Source organism: Carassius auratus, unplaced genomic scaffold (assembly GCF_003368295.1).
Source record: "Carassius auratus strain Wakin unplaced genomic scaffold, ASM336829v1 scaf_tig00024441, whole genome shotgun sequence".
Classification (NCBI taxonomy): Eukaryota; Metazoa; Chordata; class Actinopteri; order Cypriniformes; family Cyprinidae; genus Carassius; species Carassius auratus.
In genome coordinates, this window is record NW_020525343.1 from 67,086 (window position 1) to 92,311 (window position 25,226).

Here is a 25,226-nt window from a genome sequence, read left to right on the forward strand (position 1 = left end):
TGCCCCTCTGATGTCACATGGACTACTTTGATGTTTTTTTTCTTACCTTTCTGGACATGGACAGTATACCGTACACACAGTTTCAATGGAGGGACAGAAAGCTCTTGGACTAAATCTAAAATATCTTAAACTGTGTTCTGAAGATGAACGGGTTTAGAACGGGTTTGGAACGACATGAGGGTGAGTTATTAATGACATAATTTTCATTTTTTGGAAAACTAACCCTTTAAGGCTCCATCAATCCATCTCATTGTGATATCAGGTGAATCTAAACTACTGTGCATAAGATAAAATCCAACACTCTTCTATCCGACAGTAACACCAAAGGGTTATTGTGTTTTCTGATAGACGTTCAGCTTCTCCATTGATAAACCTCCACCGACTGACCTGTCAGAGTGAAAAATGCACCTGTACTGCTGGCCCATCACTCTGAAAGCCACCACTGTGACATATATTCTCTTTGAGCATCTCTGGTGGTCAATAACAGATTTACTCGACATGTGGGAAAATCTAGATACCTCCCCGATATTACACCAGGGGCTGGACACACCAATGGCAACCTTGTCATGTTTAGCCATGAGTTACTGATTAAGCACTGAATGAAAAAAAAAACATAGGACAAGCTGCCTCTCCGTCAGATGTCTGAAGAGTTAAAAGTCTTTATTTTTATGAAAAGCTACACGTTCTTGCTAAATTTCACATCTACAGAAGTATTTTTTTGTTTGTTTTTCTTTTTTCTTTTTATAGACAACAACTATCGATCTTTTTATTTCATCAGTACATTTTTGACAATACCTGCAATGTTTCATAATAATATTCAGAGATGTGAACAACAGATCAAGAGAAAAACATCGGCCCATTAGCACAAACACTACAAGATGGTAGGAAAACGGGAATTGAGAGATGAATAGAAACGGAAACATGAGAAAGAGGTTGTTGCCGGAAAGTTCTTGCGTTTCTGTATTGAGTGTCTCTAACACCTACAGCCATCTTTGAGCTCTTCTAGTCAAGTGTTCTAGTCCTCACTCATTTATTCTCCTCCTTGGTTGGCCTAATCTTCATCTCGGTGAACTTCAGCGAATACTGCCAACCCGTCCAGGACGACCACTCGATGCCGTCGGCATACGAGGTGTGCTGGCCGCGCAGGTACTGTCCGTTGAGGTTGGAGGTGTGGCAGTTGCGGTACCACCAGGCGCCGTGGTAGAAGGACGCGCAGTTATTCTCAGAATGATCGTTGTCCTTGTCCTTAGTGGTGAATTTCATCCCGTTGTGTTTGAGCAGCGAGTCGCCTGCGGCGTCGGATCAATGCATGATGGAGAGAAAGATTGAGAAAGACAGAGTAAGGGTGGAAGAGTGAGCATGTGAGAGACAGGGACGGTGAGAAAAAGAGACAGAAACAAAAGAACAAGAAAGTCACTCAACCGCAACGTCTTTGTTTATCCGTGTCATGGAAAGTTAAGATTACTGCAGTAAAACAGTACACAGTTTCAACAAAGAATAGAAGTTTTGTTTCAAAACATAGTGAGCTATGTTGCTGACTACAGTCTACATCACAAGCACCATCCTAACTCAGATGGAACTTTAAAACAATGCATAAGAAGTACCTTTTGTCTTTATATACGAGTCCTGAAAATTTAATTGCTGGTTCCACAAAAATATTAAACATCAACACTGATAATAATAAGAAATTTTGTGCACCAAATAATATTAGCATATTACAATGATTTCTGAAGGATCATGTGATACTAAAAATTAAATAATGGCTGCTGAAAATTCTGCTTTGAATCACAAGAATAAGTTACAAGTCTTGGTGACCATAAAAGACTTCTTTTCATATATATATATATATATATATATATATATATATATATATATATATATATATATATATATTAGGGCTGGGTAATTTAACGCGTTATTAATGCATTAATTGAATAATGTCGATAATTATTTTATAGCATGTTAACGCAGTTTTATTATTATTATTATTATTATTATGAAAGTCCGTTGCTCACTTGCTCTAAATACACATACAGACAAATAATAAGTCACAGGAGGGGATGAGGGGATCAAATTATTTAGGCTACGCATCAGCATTCACAAACCACTGTCCACTGTTATTTTCTACAGAAAAGAATGCAATGAGCTTGTAATCACGACTTCATAAATGGGAAATAGGAAGGTTTAGATAGCACATTAAGACAGCAGAGAAGCACTTGCTCAACACAGTGGAGTGCATTGTTTTGTTAACTTTGCAGTTTATTATTTTGAGTCATATGGGACGCGGTAACACACGGCCTTCTCGCAATATATTGCTTTACACATCTATCACTTTTGCCGCTCAGAAATATTCACGCAATCATGCTCCACGCATCAGAAAATCTGTGCTTCTGGCGCAGTTAGCACTCATACTCACTCATCTTTATATAACTTAACCTATTCTTGCCCACCTCTTCCAATCGAGCCAGGGACTGCTAAACGGAGCGATCACACTAGTCAAACGAGCCAGGCACTGGAGGTTATGATTGCCTAGTGTGAGCACACCCTAAATATTCTCCCTCATTCCGCACCTGGTCTCTACCCCCCCCTCAAGTGTTGCCCCGTGCCACACTCTGCTGTGTTATGATCGAGAATCTGGACTCTGAGCATAACTTGTTTTTCTATGACAAACTAGAAAATATTTTCTACAAAAACGTTAACGTCCTGGCAGTGACAAATAGCTTGTTTTAATTTAATTAAATTGATGTTATAAGTTAAGATTTACAAGAAATATTTTAACTGCTACAATGTAAAAGGAATACTGCTGTAGAAAGTGTTTGCAAACCAAATGATATTGCACTTTTGTTCATATAGTTTTATAGTTTTCAATACTTTTAAAGGAAAAAAGTGCACAATACACTACTTTTGAATGCATTATTAGTTTTGTGCATAAAAATGCACAATTATTTGTCTGTATTTAAATTTGCATTTAAAACCTTAAATTCATAAAATCCAATTATTTAGAATAGTGATGCTAAAATACTGCTAATGGGCTCATATATTGAGCAGCAAAACATGTTTCAATCACCTTAGTATGTTTATAGCTGAATACTGAGAATGTGATGAGGAGAGAGAGACGTGTTAATGTACCCTTATTAAGCTCTGTGATGTATGTTTCAGGGACATAATGTTGCAGTGTGCAGCTAGGCTAATTTAATCCCAGTTCCTGCCTCAATACTGCCCGGCTCCGCTGGGTAAAGATCAGCCTTTTATTGCCAACCTTGCAGTAAAAACCTTTCTCCTGTCCTCTTTCTCTTTCTTTCACTCTAATTCTACTCTACTGCAACATGTATCGTAATAGTGATAGCTGTTTTATTGGGACATAGGAGATCCAATTGATCCCGTTATGTCATATTATAAAGTGTGTTACACATCATAAACTCGTTTCGGTTGCCTCATAGATTCATCAGTGTGGTGTAGCAGATAACAAATCAGCAGAATGATGGTGGTGTAAAATGACAGCACCTGGACTGTGAAAGGAGAGCTAATGAAAAGATGTGGAGATGTTGCCTGCAGAAAAATTACGCAAATAAAGCTAGCTTTACCTGGTATTTAACAAGTCTAAGATGGTCATTTATGGTCTTCGGCTGTCCCAAGCTGCTTTAAGATGGACTGCTTGGTCTACCACTTTGGCTAAGAGTTTGGTATCCACTGACTTCCGTTATATTTTGTGTCCATAAAATAGAAGTCAACAGGGACCAAAACTGTTTGATTTGGACAAACTTTTAAGATCTTTACCCTCATATGGTTTTAAACCTCTATGACTATTTACTCTAGGACTCACATACACATACACAAACACACAAAGTTATTTTGAAGAATATTGGTAACCAATCCTTCAAAAGATTTTCTTCAAAAGACTTAAGTTCCACAGAAGGAAGTAAGTCTCACAGGTTTGGAACAACATGAGGTGAGTAAATAATGACATTCGTTTTAGCCATTTATAGTCAGCAGGTCAAAGCTGGTTTAGATAATTAACTGGAGCAACCAGAACTCCTTAAGCGGTAAACATGTGGTCAGTATAAACAAGGTTAAACTGGTTTCAACCTGCATCTACTGCAACATGCAACATGCAGGTGTCCTAAACTCCACTTGTTTGCACCTGTCAATATTTACGAATAGATTAAATGAAATGGGACACATTTAATCTTGACAAACTATATATCATTATAAAGATCTAAGCCTCAAGCATCGACGACAGATCGCTGTTTTTCAATGGAAAGCTTATAGAGAATGTATTTGCTAAATTTGTGCAAGCAGTACACATCAAAACACAATGAATAAAAATGCAGTACATGCCAGATTCATCATAATAACGAGTCATAAACACATCCACAGCTGTAAATCCCGGTTTAGTTAGGAAAGTAAGGGTCCACTGAACGAAAGTTAATGGAGCACGTTAAGTCCAACGTTATGGATAATATATACAGTATGGACGATGATTCCTTTATTTACCTTTCAGTTCATAAGGGACAGTATTGTTTGTATCCTTTATGGAATAACTCATGCTCAGAAACTGCATCTTGGTAGTAAAAAAAAACGGCATGGTTTTGTAGCATACAGTGCCACAAACAGAATGAGACGATCCACCAAAATAAGTGAAAGATAGGCGGAAGATTGGCTCTGTCCCAAATGGCGCACTTCATGTGGAATTTCGGTCTCGTGGACTTAAACTTCGCGTGCTCGCCAAGTCTACGAGTCTGTAGGCTATCCCATTCAGCATTTTAAACTCTCTGAAGTGCGCTCAGCAGCGCCCCCATTGTACCCTTGGTCTTCTGCGAAGCCCGCATAGATGCAGGCTCCACACACTTTAACTACCCAGATATCCTTGCGAAATGCCAATCAGACAATGGATGGGAGGAGATTTCGCTCAAGAGCAATTGATGACATCGCTTAGAAGAAAATATTTAAGTGTAGGTATCATTACAGTTTTAATGACCTAGGTGTACATTTTACCAGCTGTTACCTACAGTTTATACAAACATTATGGTCATCGACCAGTGGTTGATATCTCAAACATAATAATAGCGTGTTGAATAATACAATCGCATTATGATTCATGATGAGGAAGTCCACAAGTCCGGAGTGTGATACCAGGAACATCACGCTCCCTCGTGACAGCTCGTGACACCTGTCATCTGATGGAGGCAGAATTTAGCGATCGCCTTTTTCTTTTCTTTTTTTCTTTTTCAACATTTATATATGTGTGAGTGTGTATTATGTTGAATGTGCCTGTATCTTCATGATTAACATCTGTTTGAGTGCAAATCAGCTCACTATTACTGTGTAATCAGGGCTATAAATTTGAATTCCATCTATATGAATAGAGTATGATTTATTGTCTTTATGGCGCATTTATATGATAACCATATCTATCAGCACACGTGATAATTGACTATATGATCAGAATTCATTGTAAATGCTGCATTTCTAGCAGTCTCAGGATGTACTGTAATTGGCATACAAAGTTAAATATTTTTTTATCTTATTTATTTATTTTTCTTACGCAAATTATTCTTATTGTATTTTTCTAGTGCTCAAATAAATCACTTATATGATGTCTAAGTTTCTTTCAATTGTTTTATAGCTGAAAAAACTATGTAGTGGTATGTTTAAGTGTAAGTTTTATGACTAAAATAGTTTGTAGAACCCTTCAATACAGTTGGTAAATATTTTTTTTTATATTTGGGGGGTGGGGTGGGGGGACTAGACATAGTCTCAGAAAAATGGTTGCAGGAATCTCATTTTCCTGGTATCTTTTCAAATTTGAAATAGAAACTCATGAGACATGTGACTTTCAACCCATTAAATTTCTAGATTGCTCCAGGACTGATTTCATGTATTTATATATCAAATAAAAAAAACAATTCAGTATGGTAAAAAATGTTCAAGGCACTTCAGTGTCTATAACTTTTCATATTTTGGAACATTATCAACTCTGGTTAACCATGAGCCATGAGTCCCATAATGGGGGGTCAGGTTAAAAGGTTAAGTTGGTTGAAAAAATGCCCCAAACCATATATATATATATATATATATATATATATATATATATATATATATATATATATATATATATATATATATATATAAATATATATATATATATACCTCAAGCTGGTACAATGTCGTCAGCTTAAACCAGTTGGCTTAGCTGGCCAGCCAACTGAGAAATGCCCAAACTTCTTGAAAACCAAAACAGACCAGCCTAATGTACAAATTATTTTTCAGCTGGGAAAGCTGCTTGAAGAATATCCTTTACTCTTTCTCTCTATGAAAAAATCTTAACAAACTACCTCTGCTATAGGAATATACTGTTATGTTCATAAAGTGTACACCTAATCATACAAACGACACTGAAAAAAAAATCACCTGTTGAATGAGATGGTTAATCATTGCAGTAAATTGCAGATTCTGTGCAAAACAGACCTCACAATTTGTGCACCTGAGGGGGTGTGTAGCGAGTGTCAGCATGGAGGTGCAGCTTTATCAAATGTCTTGAGACACACCACCACAGGAGGGCGATACAAGTCATTAGTACTGTATATGCATGAATGCATAATCAAATTAATGCCGAAAAACACTGCAACATCAGAGACAAATTATACGCTTCTATACTTGGACAAGCATTGTTACAAAATAATCAAACACTCACATGCAATTTCGCTTCTTACTCTGGCCTCACTAATGGTAGTGAAAACATTTCTGTGTGCTTGCAAAACTGTCATTAGTGTGCTTTGAAGTTGATACTGTATTAGCACTCAAAGTGTTTACAGAGATCAGGGCATCATGGGTGTAAAAACTCATCTCAGGTAATTATATCTACCCAGAGAACCCTGCTGTGGCTGAGCGCTCTTTCTCTACGCTATCATAAATGCCTTTCATTAAACAGATCAGCATTAAAGACAGCATGCTTGTGCACTGAAAGCAGTTATGATATGAAAATTCTAGCATGCAAGACAAGGGTATGAGGCACACATTTATACCAAAATATCTTCTTTTTTTCATCTCAGCTGCAAAAAAACATCACAGTAATGCATGAAAAATAGAGGATTCTGGGGTATGGCTCATCAAAATCTCCACAGGGATGCACTGTCGTACTGAAATAATGTCATATCAAATCGGTACTTCAGCATCAACACACAATCGCTAAAACACTTTCTGACAGCTTCTCTGCACAGTTGAGACGTCTGCTGAAGAAGTCACTTGGATGCTTTAATGGCCCAGATGAATGGGCCGTTAATGGGCCTATCTATCTATCTATCTATCTATCTATCTATCTATCTATCTATCTATCTATCTATCTATCTATCTATCTATCTATCTATCTATCTATCTATCTACTATCTATCTATCTTAGATAATAGTACATGTTTAAAAGCAACTGAATGTTTAAAAAAAATGATGGTCAAAGTCGGTCAAGATGGTTAACTTAACCAAGCTGGTACTGAACTGGTTCAGCTGGTAGAACACCTTGGTCAATCTGGTTAGAGCTGGTGAAACATCTTGTATCACTAATGCGTTCCAAACAAACTAAATATCAAGTTCCAAAAACCAATGTGAACACCTTAAGCTGGAACAATTGGTCAGTTTAAACCAGGTTAAACTAGTGTAGCTGGTCTGATCAGTTTAAAAGTGTCCCAAACCACTGGAAAAATTGTTAAAATCAAAATTAAAATGCTTTATCAGCAAGTTTTCATGCTCCATTGTTAATATCCGATAAATGGACACATTGTTTTCAGAGAAAGTGCATCAGATAAAGTGAGAATATATTAAAATCCTGCTGTTAGTTGAATTTTTAGCTGCCTGCCACAATCAGTTGTTTTCATCTGATCTATGGCCACGATGTGCCTTTTACCTGTGACCTTGTGACACAATTTTTCCTTTCTAATTTCTGTGATGGTTGGACTCTGAGGAGGGACGTGCTATTTGTCTGACAAACCTTTATTAAAAGTGTCAAGGACATCTCACAATGTTGCCCCCTAGGAGCCACTGTTTGGGCCTGCGAAGTGTTTTGGTCTTTATTTCTTTAGTTTCTCGGCTGCTGCTTTGTTCCGCACTACTGTCTACTCTTAAAAAAAACTGATTTGATTTCATTGTGCTAAAACATTCAGTCTATGGCGATCTCTCTCAGCATTTCATCCAAAACCAAGTTTCATACTTGAGCAAGCACAGCTCAGACAAAAAAAATCTAAATGTGATTTTAATGCTTATGGTCAGTCCAATCTACCTGTACACATTAATATGACCATGTCTGCATTTTAATCCAGACAGCGGCATAAGAGTCCAAACAAGACGTAATTGATAAGATTGGGAATCAATGTAGCATGACTCATCCAGCGGGGGATGTTTAAGATAGCCTCACTAATTAGCTACGTGAATGCAGTATTCTCCTCTTGATTTATGTTAATCGTAGTGTTTGTTTATGTCTCCCATAATAAGCCGAGTGTCTGCTTTATTGGAATGCCATAGATGTATTCTACGGCTTCATTATCCCTGCCCTTTCCAGCACACGGCGAAGGTCATGCACGCGTCCGGCCCCAGAAAGAAGGGCAGTGCTCGAGGAGAAACACCTGCAAATAATAGAGAGCAGGACCCAATTAATGTTAAAAAGAGGCCCCGGCGACAGCGCAGGTGAAGCAGTGAGAATTGCTCATCACTTCGCCTCGGTGCAGGCGATAACCCGCGGCCCCCATTGCTTTGCGTGCCGCAGGAATATATCTGAACGCCGCTGACAACAGGGCAGGAAACGTTAGATTAGTCTTGTGATTCTCATGATAGTTTCTATTCTGGGCTGATCTTTTTGGTTTTGCTGAGTGCAATTCAGGCCACTAAGTTTGGATTTCCTCTCTGTGCTTAACTTGGGGGTTTTTTTAACACAAAAATTTTGCTAACACACACACACACACACACACACACACACATATACTTATACATGTGACCCACGCAGTCAAAATGAGTCGGAATGTGCACAGGCTAATTAATTGGGGAGAAAATCTGATGTGTAACATAATATTAGATCCTTGCACTATAGTAGGTCTTACTACATAGGCCGTCTGTTTCAATGTTAATCCAACAATAAAAGAAAAAAGGGAATGCTCTAAACTTAACTATTTTATTTGTAATGAATACACTAATGACTATGTCCTTATATTTGATAGTTTGTTTTTCTTACTTGAATGAATCTACTGTTTTTTGCATCTTTGTACTTATGTTTTAATAACAAAGATAAAATAAAAATAACTTTATTATGATTAATATAGTAGTAATTATATTTAATAAAAGAATTGGAGAAAAAAAATGCATCGTTACGCATTGAGTATCGTTTCATAATCGAATCGTTACCCTCTGAATTGTATTGGAATTGAACTGCGTTAAGATACACACCTCTAGTCACAATAACTTCTTCTTTGATTAATCAAAACATATTAAAGATATTGGTTTTGATTTGTGCCGAATTATTATTACCAGAGATATTAAAGTATGGTTGCTAGGTGAGTTTATTTTGGAACCTTCAGAAAACTTTAACTAGATTCTTCCCAACTCTATCGACTTCATAAGGTTTTTAAACAGAGAATATGAAAATAAAAATTTCTGAAAATTTTTCTAATTGTGACTCATTTTACCAGCACTAGTCATATAGTCTATACATTTATTTGTGCTGTAAAAATAAAAAGTTAACTAATTAATCAAATTTTTCCTGAAATGAATCACATTTATTATTATTAAATTATTTAATTATACTTTTATATTGTAATCATTTCACATTCAATCGTCAAATTAATGTAGATACATGAAGATTTTTTATATTTGTTTAATGGCATCTTATTTTTATGACTGAAGGCTGATACCAATTCTACTGATATCTGATGAGTTTTAGACTATAGCCGTTCAACATTACAGTATATTTGAGAGCTATCAATTTTAACATTTATTAAGACTTTAAAAAAATAACAACTTCTAACTTAAGTGAACTTAAAACAATCTCCATATAAACCCACTGTAATAAATGTCATATTTACTTATGCCCTTCAGCATAAATATACAGAAATTGAATAAAGTTATCAAACTTAAAAAAAAGTTATCTAAATTAAATATAGATGAATCCTTAAAGCTAAAAAAAAAGTTATCGATTTCCTCTTTAAATCAAACTTATTCTTTGATTTGCATATATAGCAGCAGCTGGGTTATTAGGTTATTTTGGCTGCTTTCAGAGCTTCCGCTGCTGAAAATGATGCAGATCTGACACGCATCATATTTTCTCACAACTCTGACTCAAAATCTTCCCACAAATCTGACTCATATATGTGACCTGGACCACAAAACCAGTCTTAAGTGGCTGGAATATATTTTTAGCAATAGCCAAAAAAACATTGTAAGGGTCAAAATTATCGATTTTTCTTTTATGCCAAAAATCATTAGGATATTAAGTAAAGATAATGTTCCATGAAGATATTTTGTACATTTCCTACCATAAATATATAAAAACTGATTGTTTGATTAATAATATAAGAATTAATTTGGACAACTTCAAAGGTGATTTTCTCAGTATTTCGTTTTTTTTTTTGCATCCTCAGATTCCAGATTTTCAAATAGTTGTATCTCGGCCAAATATTGTCCGATAAAACATACATCAATGGAAAGCTTATTTATTCAGCTTTCAGATGATGTATAAATCTCCATTTCAAAAACTGACACTTATATATATATATATATATATATTGTGGTCTAGGGTCAGATATGACAAATACTTACATGCATACACAGTTTTAAAGCATTATTTTAAATTTTCATCATCAATTGTTTTAATATTTATTTTTTTATTTTTTTGCAAGAGACTTGTAATATATCTGATTTATACCCCCCACCCAAAAAAAAATAAAAAAGGAATGAAACTGGACACAATAAATGTCAGTTATATTGTCTCTTATGGTCTAAAGTGGACTTTTTTGGCCAGAATAATCTGTCAAAAGTCTGTCTAGGCAAGACTACATATCAACCGAAGAGCTTTTACCAGCGTTTACCTGTGGCTCCCCATTAAACCTGACATGAACTTTGGCTCCAGACATCAATGCAGGTCCACGATTGAATTGCTGTTGTGCAGGATGTCTTAAGAATACAGAGCTTTAAAAGCAGGACACTATGACCTATGACTTCCTGCGAGACCTCTGCCTTTGCAATAAATGTAATAGTTTTGGGCTCCACACTGCAGGAACTCTCGGTAAAAGGCAGAATAATGTGAGTAGCATACCTGCTGTGCCAGAGTAGTCTGCGATGCTCAGTGGGTAGCCATCCTCGTCAGGGTCAACAGAGAACAAACCCACTCCAAAAGAGCCATACTTTGCAAAGGAGGTACTGTTCTCGAAGTCCTCCAGGTCAATCCTCAGCTCATAGTTGGCTTGAATGGTAAGTGCATGGATTCGTTTCATGCCTGAAAAAGAGATTTAGATGAAGTTAATGGAAAGATGTGCAGATCAGAATATTTGCGTGCTTTCACACACAACCTGTAAAGGTCCTGTAACGACACGTGACATCAGGGCGTGACGTGTAATGTACGAGTTGAAAACGTTAGGCACGTTATACTTTCACTGAAGCTGGCGAACAATCTCAGCGTCAGCGCGGAAAGTGAGAAACTAACTGATCTCTGCTTCATTACAGTTTGCAAATATTTTTTTGTCGCGAAAGTTGATCTTCCTTCAAAACAGCCGGTAAAAGAGTCGCGCAAAAAAGAGCACACAACATTAAATCTGGCGTTAGTTCACACATCGCTCGTTACTAGGTCCCCGACCCGGGTTCAATGCCGGAATCAATCCCGGGACGTGTTTGCTTTTACACAGAAGGCGACCCGGCAATGTTCCGGCAATTTACACGTGCAGTGTGAAAGGGGCTTTAATAAATACTTTTTTACCCATCATTTCACAGTAGATTATACAAGTTTACTCATTTGTTTTTTAATGTGAGAAGAAATCAGTGGGAAAACAGAAAGGGTACTGGTACTTTTCTACCAGTTAAGTTTACTGACATTTCCTATAATGCTTAAAGGTATCATTCAAATTTACATTTACATTTAATCATTTAGCACATGCTTTTATCCAAAGCGACTTACAAATGAGAACAATAGAAGCAGCCAGGTCAACAAGAGAACAACAACAGTATACAAGTGCCACGACAAGTCTCAGTTACACTAAGTCTAATTTGTAAGATATTTGCTGTAAAATATCCAAAAACCACTAAGCTAGTGTTATATATTTTGTCCAGCTAATTACAATTTTTTTTTTTCAACTACTTGTAAATCATGAGAAAATTCCCATTCTAAACAGTGACACGGGGCAGTGCATTCGCCTGTCAATGACGTTAGTTACCCGTTGTTACCGCCTTTACTGACATCAAAACCACATGACAACAGTGTGAATTGTGTTACTTATTTATGGAATATAATTTCTGTTTACCATCTGCAGCTGGTTCTTTCGACAAGGACAGTTCCCGTAAACATAAGCGTATGGGCCAACCAAACAAATCATGAAGAGTTTGGGACAAGAGGAGAGAAAGAGCGAGGATCAATATCGGGGCATCGTGTCTCTAGACCTGCACGAGGACGCGTCTGAACCATAGTCTGATTGCGTCTTTGCATTGACTTTGTAGGTAATCTACTCGTGCAAATCATTGAACTCGGGTTTGCTATGTATGCCCAATTATAGTGTTTGAATGTACATGAGTGTATTTGTTGAACAAGTGGTAATCGTTTTCATATCATCTGACTAAACAGTAATTAATTAATTTGATAATTTACTGTCAAACTATATTTGCTGTATTGTTGGGTGGAAGACAATAAACCCCGTCATTCCACACTCCTTCTTAGCGTCATCAAACCACGTGATTGTTATTGTTTTGGTAGTGCGCCCTCTAGTGGCAGGCCCTACAACCTGGACCTTTAAACTCACACAATTCATTGTGCAATCCATAATATCGGTAAAACACCAGTGAAAAATCAACATGATAAATATGATAAAATATCAATACACTACAATTCCTGCATATTACCATTGGGCCCTATTTTTACAGACTTTTCTTGGAGTTTTGAGGGTTCTTAAAAGTGTGAAATGTATTTATTTTCCATATATATTTTCCCTGCCTTCATAGTTCAGAATGGTCTTGATACTAGTGAAGCCATCAACAAATCATATATTTTCCCCCAGCTGTGACTGGGCTTTTAGTTTTTTCTGAAATGAAAAGAACTAGCAGTAACTTTAAGGTTCCACAGTAACTTTCATAGCAAAGTTTCATGTGAACCGATGCAACGGTGTGCTTCTGAATCTCCTCTCTCTGAGGGGCAGGTCTGCTAGAAACATAACGTCTCTTTCTAAGCTTGAAGGATTCTGGTCTACTTCCTGAAGTCAATATCTCAACGGGAGACCCAGATTCTAGTAAGTTCTGCTCTTAATATTCCACCCAGTTTTCACAGGGAGGAGGAGAAGCATTTGACAGGAAACTAATGTGCTTACCTACAAATGAATTCCTTTTGTAGCCCGTTCACTGGCATGTGCTCTGCACCTCCAGGACAGAAAATCAATACAGCAGAGTTTTGCTAGGTCTAATCGTAGCTGGCTGCTAGTCTTCAACTGTTGTGAACCGCAGCGCATGTTTGGGTAGGGTGTTAGGTGAATAAACTACCATATTTGCTCAACAGAATGTGTTGCTTCAGATGTTCAACAGACATTAAATATAAAAAAGAGCTACGGGTTTTAACAATTATTAACATAAGCACTGACACTGAGATATTGTTTTGAAGTCAACGTGAAGCCATTAACAACCCATTTCATTTGCATAACCAACTACTTTCAGAATGAAACCAGATATTCAGAAAGAAGACATGTAGGATGGGTTTTATTCATCAGGAATTGATTGGATAATGAAAAGTTGCTACTATGAATCAAAAAAGCATCAGGTGGGAAGGGTGGTGGTTGAAAAGCAACAGGAATTCATGATGTCACCCAAAAGTAAGTTATCAAAACACCAAAAAATTAATAAATAAATATATACATAAAACATACCTTGCACTGAATTAATCACTTATGATAAGAAAAATGCGTTAAAAATTATTTGTAGACTATAAATAAAAAAACATTTATGAATTGTGCATTTATTATCAGCATTTATGCAAATTACTATCTTTTATTTAATACTATAATGTTTATTAATATTGCAAATTAACTTGTATTTTATCTTTTCAGTTTTCACTTGAATTTTAGTTTATTTTTATTCGCTTTTGATTTTTATATTGGGGTGAATGAACAGAGCTCTCTTCCACCCTCAATACCCATTGCTGAAGTGCCCTTGACCAAGACACTGAACCCCCAGTTGCTCCCCGGGTGCTGGATATAAAGCTGCTCACTGCTCTGGGTGTGTGTTCCCTTCTCACTGCGGTGTGTGTGAACTTGGATGGGTTAAATGCAGAGCACAAAATCTGAGTATGGGTTACCATTTTGGAGATTTAAGATTTTGGAGAGTCTCTGTGGGAATTTTTAACCCATTCATCCAGCAGAGCATTTGTGAGGTGTGACTCGCAATCTCAGCTCAGTTCATCCCAAAGGTTTTTGATGGGGATGAGCGGACAAATCAAGTTCATTCACACCAAACTTATCCAACCAACCATGTCACCCCAAAAAAGGTTTACACTGCTCCAGAGTCCAGTGGTTTACACCAAGCCATCTGACATTTGAAATTGTATTTGGTGATGCAAGACTTGCATGCAGCTGCTAGGCTATGGAAATCCATTTCATGAGGCTCCTGCTACACAGTTTTGTGTTGAAATTAATGCCAGTGGAAGCTTGGAACTCCAGCTATAGAATCAGCAGAGTATTTGGCGAATTTTATGCAACATGCATCTCAGCAATTGGTAAACCAGCTCTGTGACTTTATGCGTTTCCCGCATTGTGGCTTAGTTGCTGCTGTTCCTAAAACTTTCCACTTTAAAATATCACTTACAGCTGACCGTGGAATATTTAGCATGGATCAAATTTCACAAACTGACTCATTGCAAAGACATCCTATCACAAGTACCATGTTGAATTCACTGAACTCTTCAGAATGACCTATTTTTTCACAAATGTTTGTAAATGCAGACTGCATGGCTATGCGCTTGATTTTGGCAATGGGTCTGATTGAAACACCTGAATTCAATAATTAAGGGGTACGTCCCAATATATATACATTTTTTAATGACCAGCCTTTCTCTCTCCCTGAATTAAAGTGTCTATTTTTTGGCTCCTACAACTTTGAGAAACACCCCTTAGCATGTGAAATGTGCCTGACACTTTGAGAATCTAAGTTACACCATAGCCCGGATGAAAAGCAGAAGTCTATCTGCCTCCCTCCAGTCCTACAGAATAGACTAACATTTGTTCAAATGATATGAAAAGAAAAATACAGGAAGATATTGTCTTCGTTCTGAGGACTTATTATTATTATCTGTCCCTCAAGTCCGGACCGAACTGGGAAAAGGGGCGTTCAAGTATGCGGCACCCTGCACTTGGAATCAGCTGCCAAATGTCCTGAATCTTAAGGAGCCAGTTTCATTGACTGATTTTAAATTACTTTTAAATAACATGGAAGCTACACAAACTGGCTGTAGATGTAATGACTGACTCAGTTATGACGGACGATCCTTGCTGTTGTTTATCGCTTGCGATAATAGGTGAAATTCTGATTTCTTATGATTTTATAATTATTTATTACTTGTATAAATTGTTATATGTTGACGTTATATGTTATATGTTTTTATGTCTGTAACCTTGTTAATTGTGCTGCTGCCTGTCTTGGTCAGGACGCTCTTGTAAAAGAGATTTTTAATCTCAATGAGTTTTATTCTGGTTAAATAAAGGTAATATATATTGGCATAATGACAGAGATGGTTATGATGGCCGTGTATGGAGGGGAACTGGTGTGGTGCCATTCCAGCAGCAGCCGAGCGCATCAGCAGGCTCTATTAAGCACCAACACCCTTCTAATGGTCTCCACGCTAACTAAATGGATAGGCCATTTGCACTCGAAGGCCATTTCTGTTTCGACCCAGGGCCCCAGAAATGTTACACAATGGTGCGATATATCAGAGCAGCCATGTTAAAGACAGAAGGCTGGCTGTGCTGTGCTGTTCTTTATGGAAAAACGAATGTGCGTGTGATTATCTTCACCTGGTCGGGGCTTCAAATGGCTCTAGATAACCTGATACGAGACCCAACATTTTAGTGCTTAGACAACATTGCTGGCTCATCAAGGCCGTGGAAATTAAATGATGAAAGATCGAGGGGCTTGTGCTTGATTTCTATTTTGTGGATATCCGATATATATATATATATATATATATATATATATATATATATATATTATACAGAGCTGGGTAGATTACTTATGAATTGTAATCAGTTACTGATTACAGATTACATTAAAAAAATTGTAGTCAGTAATATAATCTCTTAGATTACACATTTTTGGTAACGTAATCTGATTATTTTTGGATTACATTAAGATTACATTTGTGCTAAACCTTATTTGATATCACAAATATTCAGTTAGCCTAATCTTGTACTTTTTAAAAATATATTTAAATATATATATATTTAATTCACCAAAAGGAGCCACAGTAGCTTATTTTTCCAGGTGCAATGTATGGACAGTTAATACTTATAAAACACTAACACTAATGTACCTTGTATATATATACAGTGGCACTGTGTTGAGTTGCCACTAGATGTCCAATACAAAATCTGTTTCCTGAAGAAACCCGTTGAGAATGAACGCTGTAAATTATATGTATGAGTTGGATACGGAGGCAATAACATCTCAGGGTGAATTCATATAGCTGCCAGTGCTGTTGACACAAAGCCGGTTTGATCTGTTTTTGGAAAGCCATTGATCACTCCCAAAACTGCTGTTTGAAAGCCCTGCAGGGAGGAGCTGCTCCACAGCAGATCTGACATTCATCTGAGTCCACACAACAAAATCTAACACAAGCCCCTCGACCTTTCATCATTTCATTTCCACGGCCTTGATGGGCAAACAATGTCGTCTAAGCACCAAATATGTACAATATTGCGATGAAATAGCTTTTTTTAATTGTTGAAATATGAACAGAAAAACGGTTCTCTTGCATTTACAAAAGGTCCATGGGGAAAAAATGCTTTTATATGTGAAGGAAAAATAAATAAATAAACAAGGCTACTTTTATTCAAATGCTTCCTAACTTCCTTGTAGATATGCTGTACATGTGGACCAACAATAACAACCCTAGGCCTTTACATGCACCAAAAGCAAAAAAAAAAAATTCTTTCTACACAAATTGCCAAAATGAAGTTAGAATGACAACAAAATTTGAAGCATTCGAATTAAGACGAAAGATGCACTTGTCACATGTTTATCAGTTTACAACATAATTTTATTATCTCTGTATTGTCTAAAAAACAAAGCTTAATATTTTTTACTGAAAGAAGTCAAATTTGGGAGAAAGTCTTTTGGCTATTGGAATGAAAATGTACATATCTTCAGGCATAAAATTTAACACGCTCTGACATCAAACAGAAATCTCTGAAATCCATAGTTAACCATAGTTATGGCCTTTAATTAAATCTCAAGAGACTCACTCAACCCTAGTAACAATAATTTCTTAGAGATATATCAAATAGTTGACATGTTGCCCTGAATAAGTAGTATTACTACTTAGGTGTAGAAGGTAATTAATCAACTGTTCTGTGAAAGCTACTATAAAGTGCGGTTTAACTTTGAAAGGCTTCATGACTACATGAAACAGTCTGTATAAAAACAGATATTTCCCCAAAAATGAAAATCCTGTCATCATTTACTCACCCTCATGTCGTTTTAAACCCGCATAACCTTATTTCTTCAGTGAAACACAAAAGAAGATTTTAGACAGAATGCCAAGCTTCTATTTTCCATACATAAAATCTATCCATCAGCCCTATAAACCTTAAAACTTTAAGTCTTGGAGTTAAAGTTTTTTTTTTCTTGAAAATGTTCCATCTATATCTACAGATGTATCCATCCATCCATCTACACATCCATTCATGAGGACTATAAATTCAAATCCATTCATGAGGACTTCTCAAACTGAAAAGTCCAACCAACCAACCCACCCAGAAACGTTAAGGCTTTTACAACCTTTTTACCTAACATTCCAAGTATCTCAAAAAGCTTTTGCATGAACATTTACATAAACAATACATGGATTTCTTTGAATATAAGTAATTTGAATTCTACTTCCTTATATTTAAATTCCTTATTTGGGATCTGTTTGAATGGAATTAGAATTTAAAAGGCGTTCGCAGTTTTGTATAGTGCATGACCTTTTTTGCATCTAAATGGTATAATTACTTGTTGATTCACTGCTGGACTCAGAGCTTCATAATTCCACATTTCAATTCTTCTGAGGCCTCTTTAAAGGAAGCACAGTTTGTGTTTCAATTAGAACTAAAGAGAGGCACTTGGTAGGATGCGAGGCAATGGTAAAAACAGAGGCCCTCATGCTGAGCCATGCCAGCAAAGGACAGATTTCTTTCTGACAGGCCAAAAGCTGTGCTCATTTTCTCCCCATGCAACCGTCCTCTGCTATTAATTTTTAATCAAGCGGCTCCATCTGTGTTTCAGCGAATGCTCTGCTGCTCCCTGCAACCATTCTATGAGACGCGTCTCGCATGGCTGTTCCCTGCGCCCTGTCAGACAAAAGCGAGACATTCGAGAAATGAAGCAAAGAGATTTGAGTTCAGGGCAGGGGTTTCCACTCTCACAAGCACACAAATTCGCACATGTGATTGCGCCCCGGGGTCGCGGCATACAGGGCTTTGAACACCTGCCAGCGGAGTGACACAGTATTAGGCACATCTTCAGTTCTCCGCAGGATGAATCATCGCACCTAACGTGCCCGTCCCTTCCCAGTGAGCCACATCAAAGCTGTTGTTTACAGGTGGGTGCTGTCGACCACACCGATATCGATTTGGATAATTTTCCAAAGCCTGTCTGCAAGTCTCTGTGAAATCCATTTTTGGGCCTTGAGCTCAATTAAATGCAAGAAAAAGGGATTTAATTACAGCTGATGCAGCTCTTGTTTACATATTCAGAACAGAAAAAAAGCATCTCTTGTCATCTGCAGGAACCTCCAGAGGGATTCTGGAGGAATATGCAATGACCCTTCCACTGGCAGATGCCAGATCAGAGCATTAAATAAGAGACTCAATAAGGTACTGAAGTGCAGTGTCATGGAAACAGCTGAGGTTAAATGGACAAGGTGTAAAACCTAGAGCAGAACAACTGCAGATATGCTATTGAAAACACATCTGTAAGTACACTTCACATCAATGCAGTTGTTTCAGCACAATTAAAAAGAGCATATGGAGGAGACCTGCCTCCAGAGACTGGAATGAACACAGTGTTTCTTACAACTTGCTGAACGCACAGAAGCTACAAAACAGGAAGACCTGCTTTAATATCATTGGCTATTCACACATTCCTGACCAATCGAATTAAAGATGCTGATAATGAGTTCTGTTACATTAAAGAGGGGTAATTATCAATGACTGCTGATAATGTGATACACAGTTATGCGTTTAATTTCAATTATTTCTCATTACAGAATTCACAAAAGCACAAATCCATTGTTAAGTGTTGCTTCGAATTCCAATTCTGTGCCTTAAATAATATTAACATTTTTTAATAAGTTTAATTAATTAAATTAATTTTAATCAATAGACCATTATCTAAGAAGTTAATATTAAGTAACTTACCTTTAAGAAACAATATAGCCAGTTATTTTGTCTATTTTTGCACCATGAACAAAAATAGTTCCAGACAAGCTTCATAATGGTGTTCCTAAATAAATCAGTCACTTGTTTTGTTTCTGACTGAATCTGTGTCTGAACATATCAGTTCTGTGAATGATTCACTGATTCACTCATTCATTTATTTTGTTCCAGGATGAATCAGGTATTTTTTTCTTTTAACCAATCCGTTGTATGAAAAAGCTCAATCATAAACACAGCCACTTGCCCTTTTTTTGTATTAATGGTTTGAGCCACTTGTTTTGTCCTAAATTAATCAGTGACTTTGAACAAATCGGCTGTGTGAATGATTCAATCACTCACTCAAAAAGATACTCACTTGATTTGTTCCAGAATGGATCAGTGTTTTTGATTTTATCGTTTGAGTGAATGATTCAGTGACTCAATCATAAACACAAGTCACTTGGCCTAACTTGAACAAATCCTTTACTGGCATAACGAACTGTAAATACATTTATACCACCTCTGTGAATCTGCATAAACAATATATTTTTAGTTTAAGAGACGTGACTTCTACAGTGTATAGTGTATAGCTCTAGGAAAGCAAATCTAATAATCATATAACTGGCTCATATTGCTGTAAAGACAATCAAAAGTCATCACTCTCTTATACACATAAAACAACTTGCTTCAACTTTCAGCACGGGAAGCTACTATCACCAAGACAAATTCCTTGTGTGTGTAAACACAATTGGCAATAACGATCTTTCTGATTCTGATTCATAAGGACTTTGGTTTGGACTTGAAACTGTGTCTCCAGCTTGAGCACAAGAGCTCAATGTCAGGAGCACACATACTATACCAGCACCATGAATTTGAAATGAATTCATTCTAATTTAATATGTGCCAACAGAGCATGTTTGAATTGGCACTGACAAAAATGAAGTTGAACAAGTCTGTCGTCGGATCCAGCGGAATTTATATCCTTTATTCATGGAGGACTGTCACAACAAATAACATTTCATGTGTCACTAAGGTTAAAACTTAATTTGTGTGTTGGGATACTGTGGCACACACAAGCAGCCATCTCACTCATCTAAACATAGGGAAAATTAAATAAATCAGAACGTCTTGAATAATGCATTTCTAAGAGCCTTCATAACAGAGATCAGAACGGCAGTTCGACTTCTCTCTTGCATTTGACTGCAGGTCACACAGAACCACAGCTTTAAAGGGATAGTTCACCTAAAACGGAAAATGTGGTCATCATTTGCTAACACTCATGTCGTTAAAAATCAGCATGTTAAAATTTTTCTATGGAACACAAACAGGAGAATTTTTGATGGATGAGGACTGGAAACATTGCCAGATTTAAAGGGGGGGTGAAATGCTATTTCATGCATACTGAGTTTTTTACACTGGTAAAGAGTTGGATTCCCATGCTAAACATGGACAAAGTTTCAAAAATTAAGTTGTACGTTTGAAGGAGTATTTTTGTACCGAAAATACTCCTTCCGGTTTGTCACAAGGTTCGGAAAGTTTTTTTCGAGTATGGCTCTGTGTGACGTTAGATGGAGCGGAATTTCCTTATATGGGTCCTGAGGGCACGTCTGCCTGAAGAGCGCGCGCTCCCGTATAGCAGAGCAGAGAGAGGCTGAGCACAGACAATCACTGATCAGAGCGATTCACTGATCAGAGCGAGAGCATCACGAAAAGTCACAAAAGAAGTGTGTTTTTGGTTGCCAGGGCAAGAAAACCCTGCACAGATTACCAAAAAAAAACAGCATTAAGGGACCAGTGGATGGAGTTTATTTTTACAGAGCATCAACGGAGTTGTGCAAGTGTTTTTGTTTGTTCCCCTGCATTTCGAAGATGCTTGTTTTACAAACAAGGCCCAGTTTGACGACGGATTTGCATATCGTTTATTTCTTAAGGATGATGCAATCCCAAGGAAAAAGGGTCACGATCGTGTGTTGGAACCACATGCGGGGAGTAAAACTGCTTCAAATATCTCTGCCTCCTTGTTTGTGCGTCCGCCTCCCATCGGAGACCCGGGTTCAAGCCCCGCTCGGAGCAAGTCGTTGCTGCTGCTGCTCTCATTCAGTTTCAGCCTCTGGATCTGATTCTGGATCATAAATAAACGGCTGAATCTGACTGTTAGCCATGGTTTATTTTGGATGATGGTTTTTTCCTCAAGGCAATCTCAGAGCCGTTAAATATGTTTTTCAACGGCTCTGGGTAATGTCACAGCTTCCAAACGCTCTCGACGCAAAAGCCTATTCGCGCTCGTGATTCTTTAGCTCCGCCCACACGCCACGCCTCCAGCCGGTCGTGTTTTTCCGGAAAAAATCGGTACAGACTATCTTTCTCTTATGAATATAATAAAACTAAAGACTTTTTGGATTTATGAAGGATGCAGTACTACTCTATAGGTACTCAAGATTAACAGGATATTGAGTGAAAACGAGCATTTCATCCCCCCCCCCCCTTTAAAGGAATAATTCACCCCAAAATGAAAAGTGTATCATTATTTCTCAAGTTCTCTCAAGTTTTTCTAAACATGTAGTTTCTTTCTTCTGTTGATCACAAAGAAGATTACCTGAATAATCTTGACTTCAACAGCATGGCAAAAAAAAAGTCAATGGCTATTGCTGTTCTTTTGCATTTAACAGAAGAAAGAAACTCATAAAGGTTTGAAACAGTAAATAACAACATACTTTTCATTTTTGGGTGAACTGTCTCTTTAAATCATTGTTCACTAGTAATCTTCCAAGTGAGAATCGGTTCATTGATTCAATGAGTTAAATGGTCTGATTCTTGAACTAATCCTTTAGAAAAGTTTTTTGATGTACTGAGAAGATCTTTAGGATTTTCGCTCTGTTCACCACTTAAAGCTATTGGATGGTTTCAGACTGCTTGATATATAGTGCACTAATCGTTTGGACTACATTTACAGCACTTCAATGGTACATTTATGATGCTTTGCTTCCTTTTTGAAGCCAGAAAGCTTCATTACACATTTATTAACAGCATGAAAATGAGTAACTAGCACAATATTAAAAATGTATTCTTTAATGTTTCCTCATAAGTCATACAGGTTTGCAACGACATGAGGGTGAGTAAATAAAGAGAGAATATAAATTTTTGCCAGAACTATGCTCTAGTTCCCCATCATGGTGTATGTTGTATTAATAAGATTAGAAGTCTAGGACCATTCCCCCACACTCATCTGTGAAGTTATGAGGTATTAATGGCCTTTCAGTTAGCTCTGTGAAATTAGCTGGAGTACTTTCAGTGATAGCATCACAGCGGCTTTGCGTTGCCATCAGCTGAAATCTTATCAGGGACATCAGCATCCTATCTGTGTGCAGACCCGGTTTGATGTCTACAGCTCGCCACCTGCCTATTCCTCTTAAATGCTTCACAAAACACACATTGCAGTCAATTACTGTGTCAGGTTTGGCTAAATGAATGGATGCCATGGGACAGAAAATATGTAAAGCATCCTGAGGGTAACAGATACTAGAAAAAATATTACTCTTTGAAAAATAGCTGCCATTAGGAATCTGAAGCATTCCATGGAGCACTGCTATTTAACATTTTTAAAAATGCATAATATCTGAGATTGGTAAAGCTTTGATTCCATCTTAATAACATGAAGAATCCTTGGCCAAATGCAACCTTTGCACAGTAATGGATATGACTTTGGGCCACATCAAAAGAGATGTTGAATTATTTTTTAGGGTTTTTGTTTGCTAAGTTGTGCAAGGTACATAACAAAGTTTTCTCAAGTAAAATAACTAACGTCTCTTAAATCTGTAATTCGCGACCAGCAGAAATTTGAATGGGTTCCACTGGGATACATTTTCATTCTGCATTCTTTAAACCGAAGAACAAAAAGTATTTAGTCACTTGAAAAATGTCAGAATTTCATTGCGTTAAATAATTAAACGGTTTATAAGATTAAAAAAAGTTTTTAAAATAAGTCTCTTATGTACGGAGCCCCACACATGGCATGCAGAGAAATTTTTTTAATCTAAATCGTGTGCACAATTTATTATTTGGATCCCTCGATTTATAAACTGTGTGCACAATTTACTAATCCATTGACTCGATTTATAAATCAAGTGATTAAATTAGTAAATTCTAAGAATGATTTAGCAAATCGAGGGAATGAATTAGCAAATTGAGGGAATTAAATAGTAATCGTGTGCACGTTTTAGTACATTGAAGGAACAAATTTGTAAATTGTGTCCACAATTTATTAATTTCTTTCTCACATGTCATGTGCGGGGCCCTGTACTTGTGTTCACCAAGGCTGCATTTATTTGAGAAACAGAGCAAGATCAGTAATTTTGTGAAATGTTATTACACTGTTTTTTAATCGAACATATTTTAAAATGTAACTTATTCCTGTGATGTTAAAGCTGAATTTTCAGCATCATTACTCCAGTCTGTAGTGTCATATGATCCTTCATAAATATTTCTTAAATGCTGATTTGCTGCTCAAGAAACATTTCTTATTATTATCAATGTTGAAAACAGTTGAGCTGCTTAATATTTTTGTGGAAACAGTGATGCATATTTTCAGTGTTATTATTTGATGAATAGAATGTCCATAAAAAAAAACATTTATTTAAAACTTAAAATTTTGATCAATTCAATGAACTCATGCTAAATAAAAGTATTAAAAAAAACTAAATTATTTTATATTATAATACAACACATTTAAGAAGTTTAGCTCTAAAAATTGTATATATTTTTTTACGTTATGCATTTTGAAAAAATAATATTTAAATTTTCATAATAAAATTATATAAATGAAAGCTTCTTATTACTAAATATATAATGCAAAAACATTCAAACAATTATAAATGTGGCTAAACTTTCCAAATACTTTTTGGGGTCAACGTACACTCTTCAAAATAATTTTAGTTTTTTGTTTTTTTTATAGTGATGTAACAGAAGTTCAGTCTGGGTTCCTCAAAGATATTTCAGTGAACAGATCATAACCAGCAAGCGCTGGCCATTCACTCCCCCACCTATAGTACATGCCAGACCTGAGACTCGAACCTGCAACCTTCAGGTTACAAGTATAACTCTCTAAACATTAGGCCACAACTGCCCCAATTGGCAACAATAAAAAATCATTATTTTTAAGAGTGTGTGCAACAAAACCTGATGCAAAAGTTTTGTCATGATTTTAAGATTAACTAGGTGACACTTTTCTGGTGTTAATAAAGTGTTTGGTGTGGATTTGTCTGTGGAAGCATGATAAATAGGGTGGGGAAACACTGTGAAAATATGCAATGATAACACAAGTGTGCACGCTTGGAGAAGCATTACCAGTGTCTGTCATGTCTTTTTCTTTCCAAGAGGATAATACTAGGATTGATCATATTT

General features: G+C 36.7%; 1 protein-coding gene across 1 annotated transcript; it reads right to left on the reverse strand.

Annotated features, from left to right (window-relative positions):
• Positions 1 to 530: 530 nt before the first annotated feature.
• On the reverse strand, positions 531 to 19,088 carry LOC113078160 (fibrinogen C domain-containing protein 1-like). The gene is made up of 3 exons (XM_026250476.1): positions 18,962 to 19,088; positions 11,291 to 11,470; positions 531 to 1,289 (listed from the first exon to the last, which is right to left on the reverse strand). The coding sequence occupies exons 1-3, from the start codon at positions 19,086 to 19,088 to the stop codon at positions 1,027 to 1,029; spliced, it is 570 nt and encodes a 189-aa protein (XP_026106261.1). The 3' UTR covers positions 531 to 1,026.
• Between the last annotated feature and the right edge of the window lie 6,138 nt (positions 19,089 to 25,226).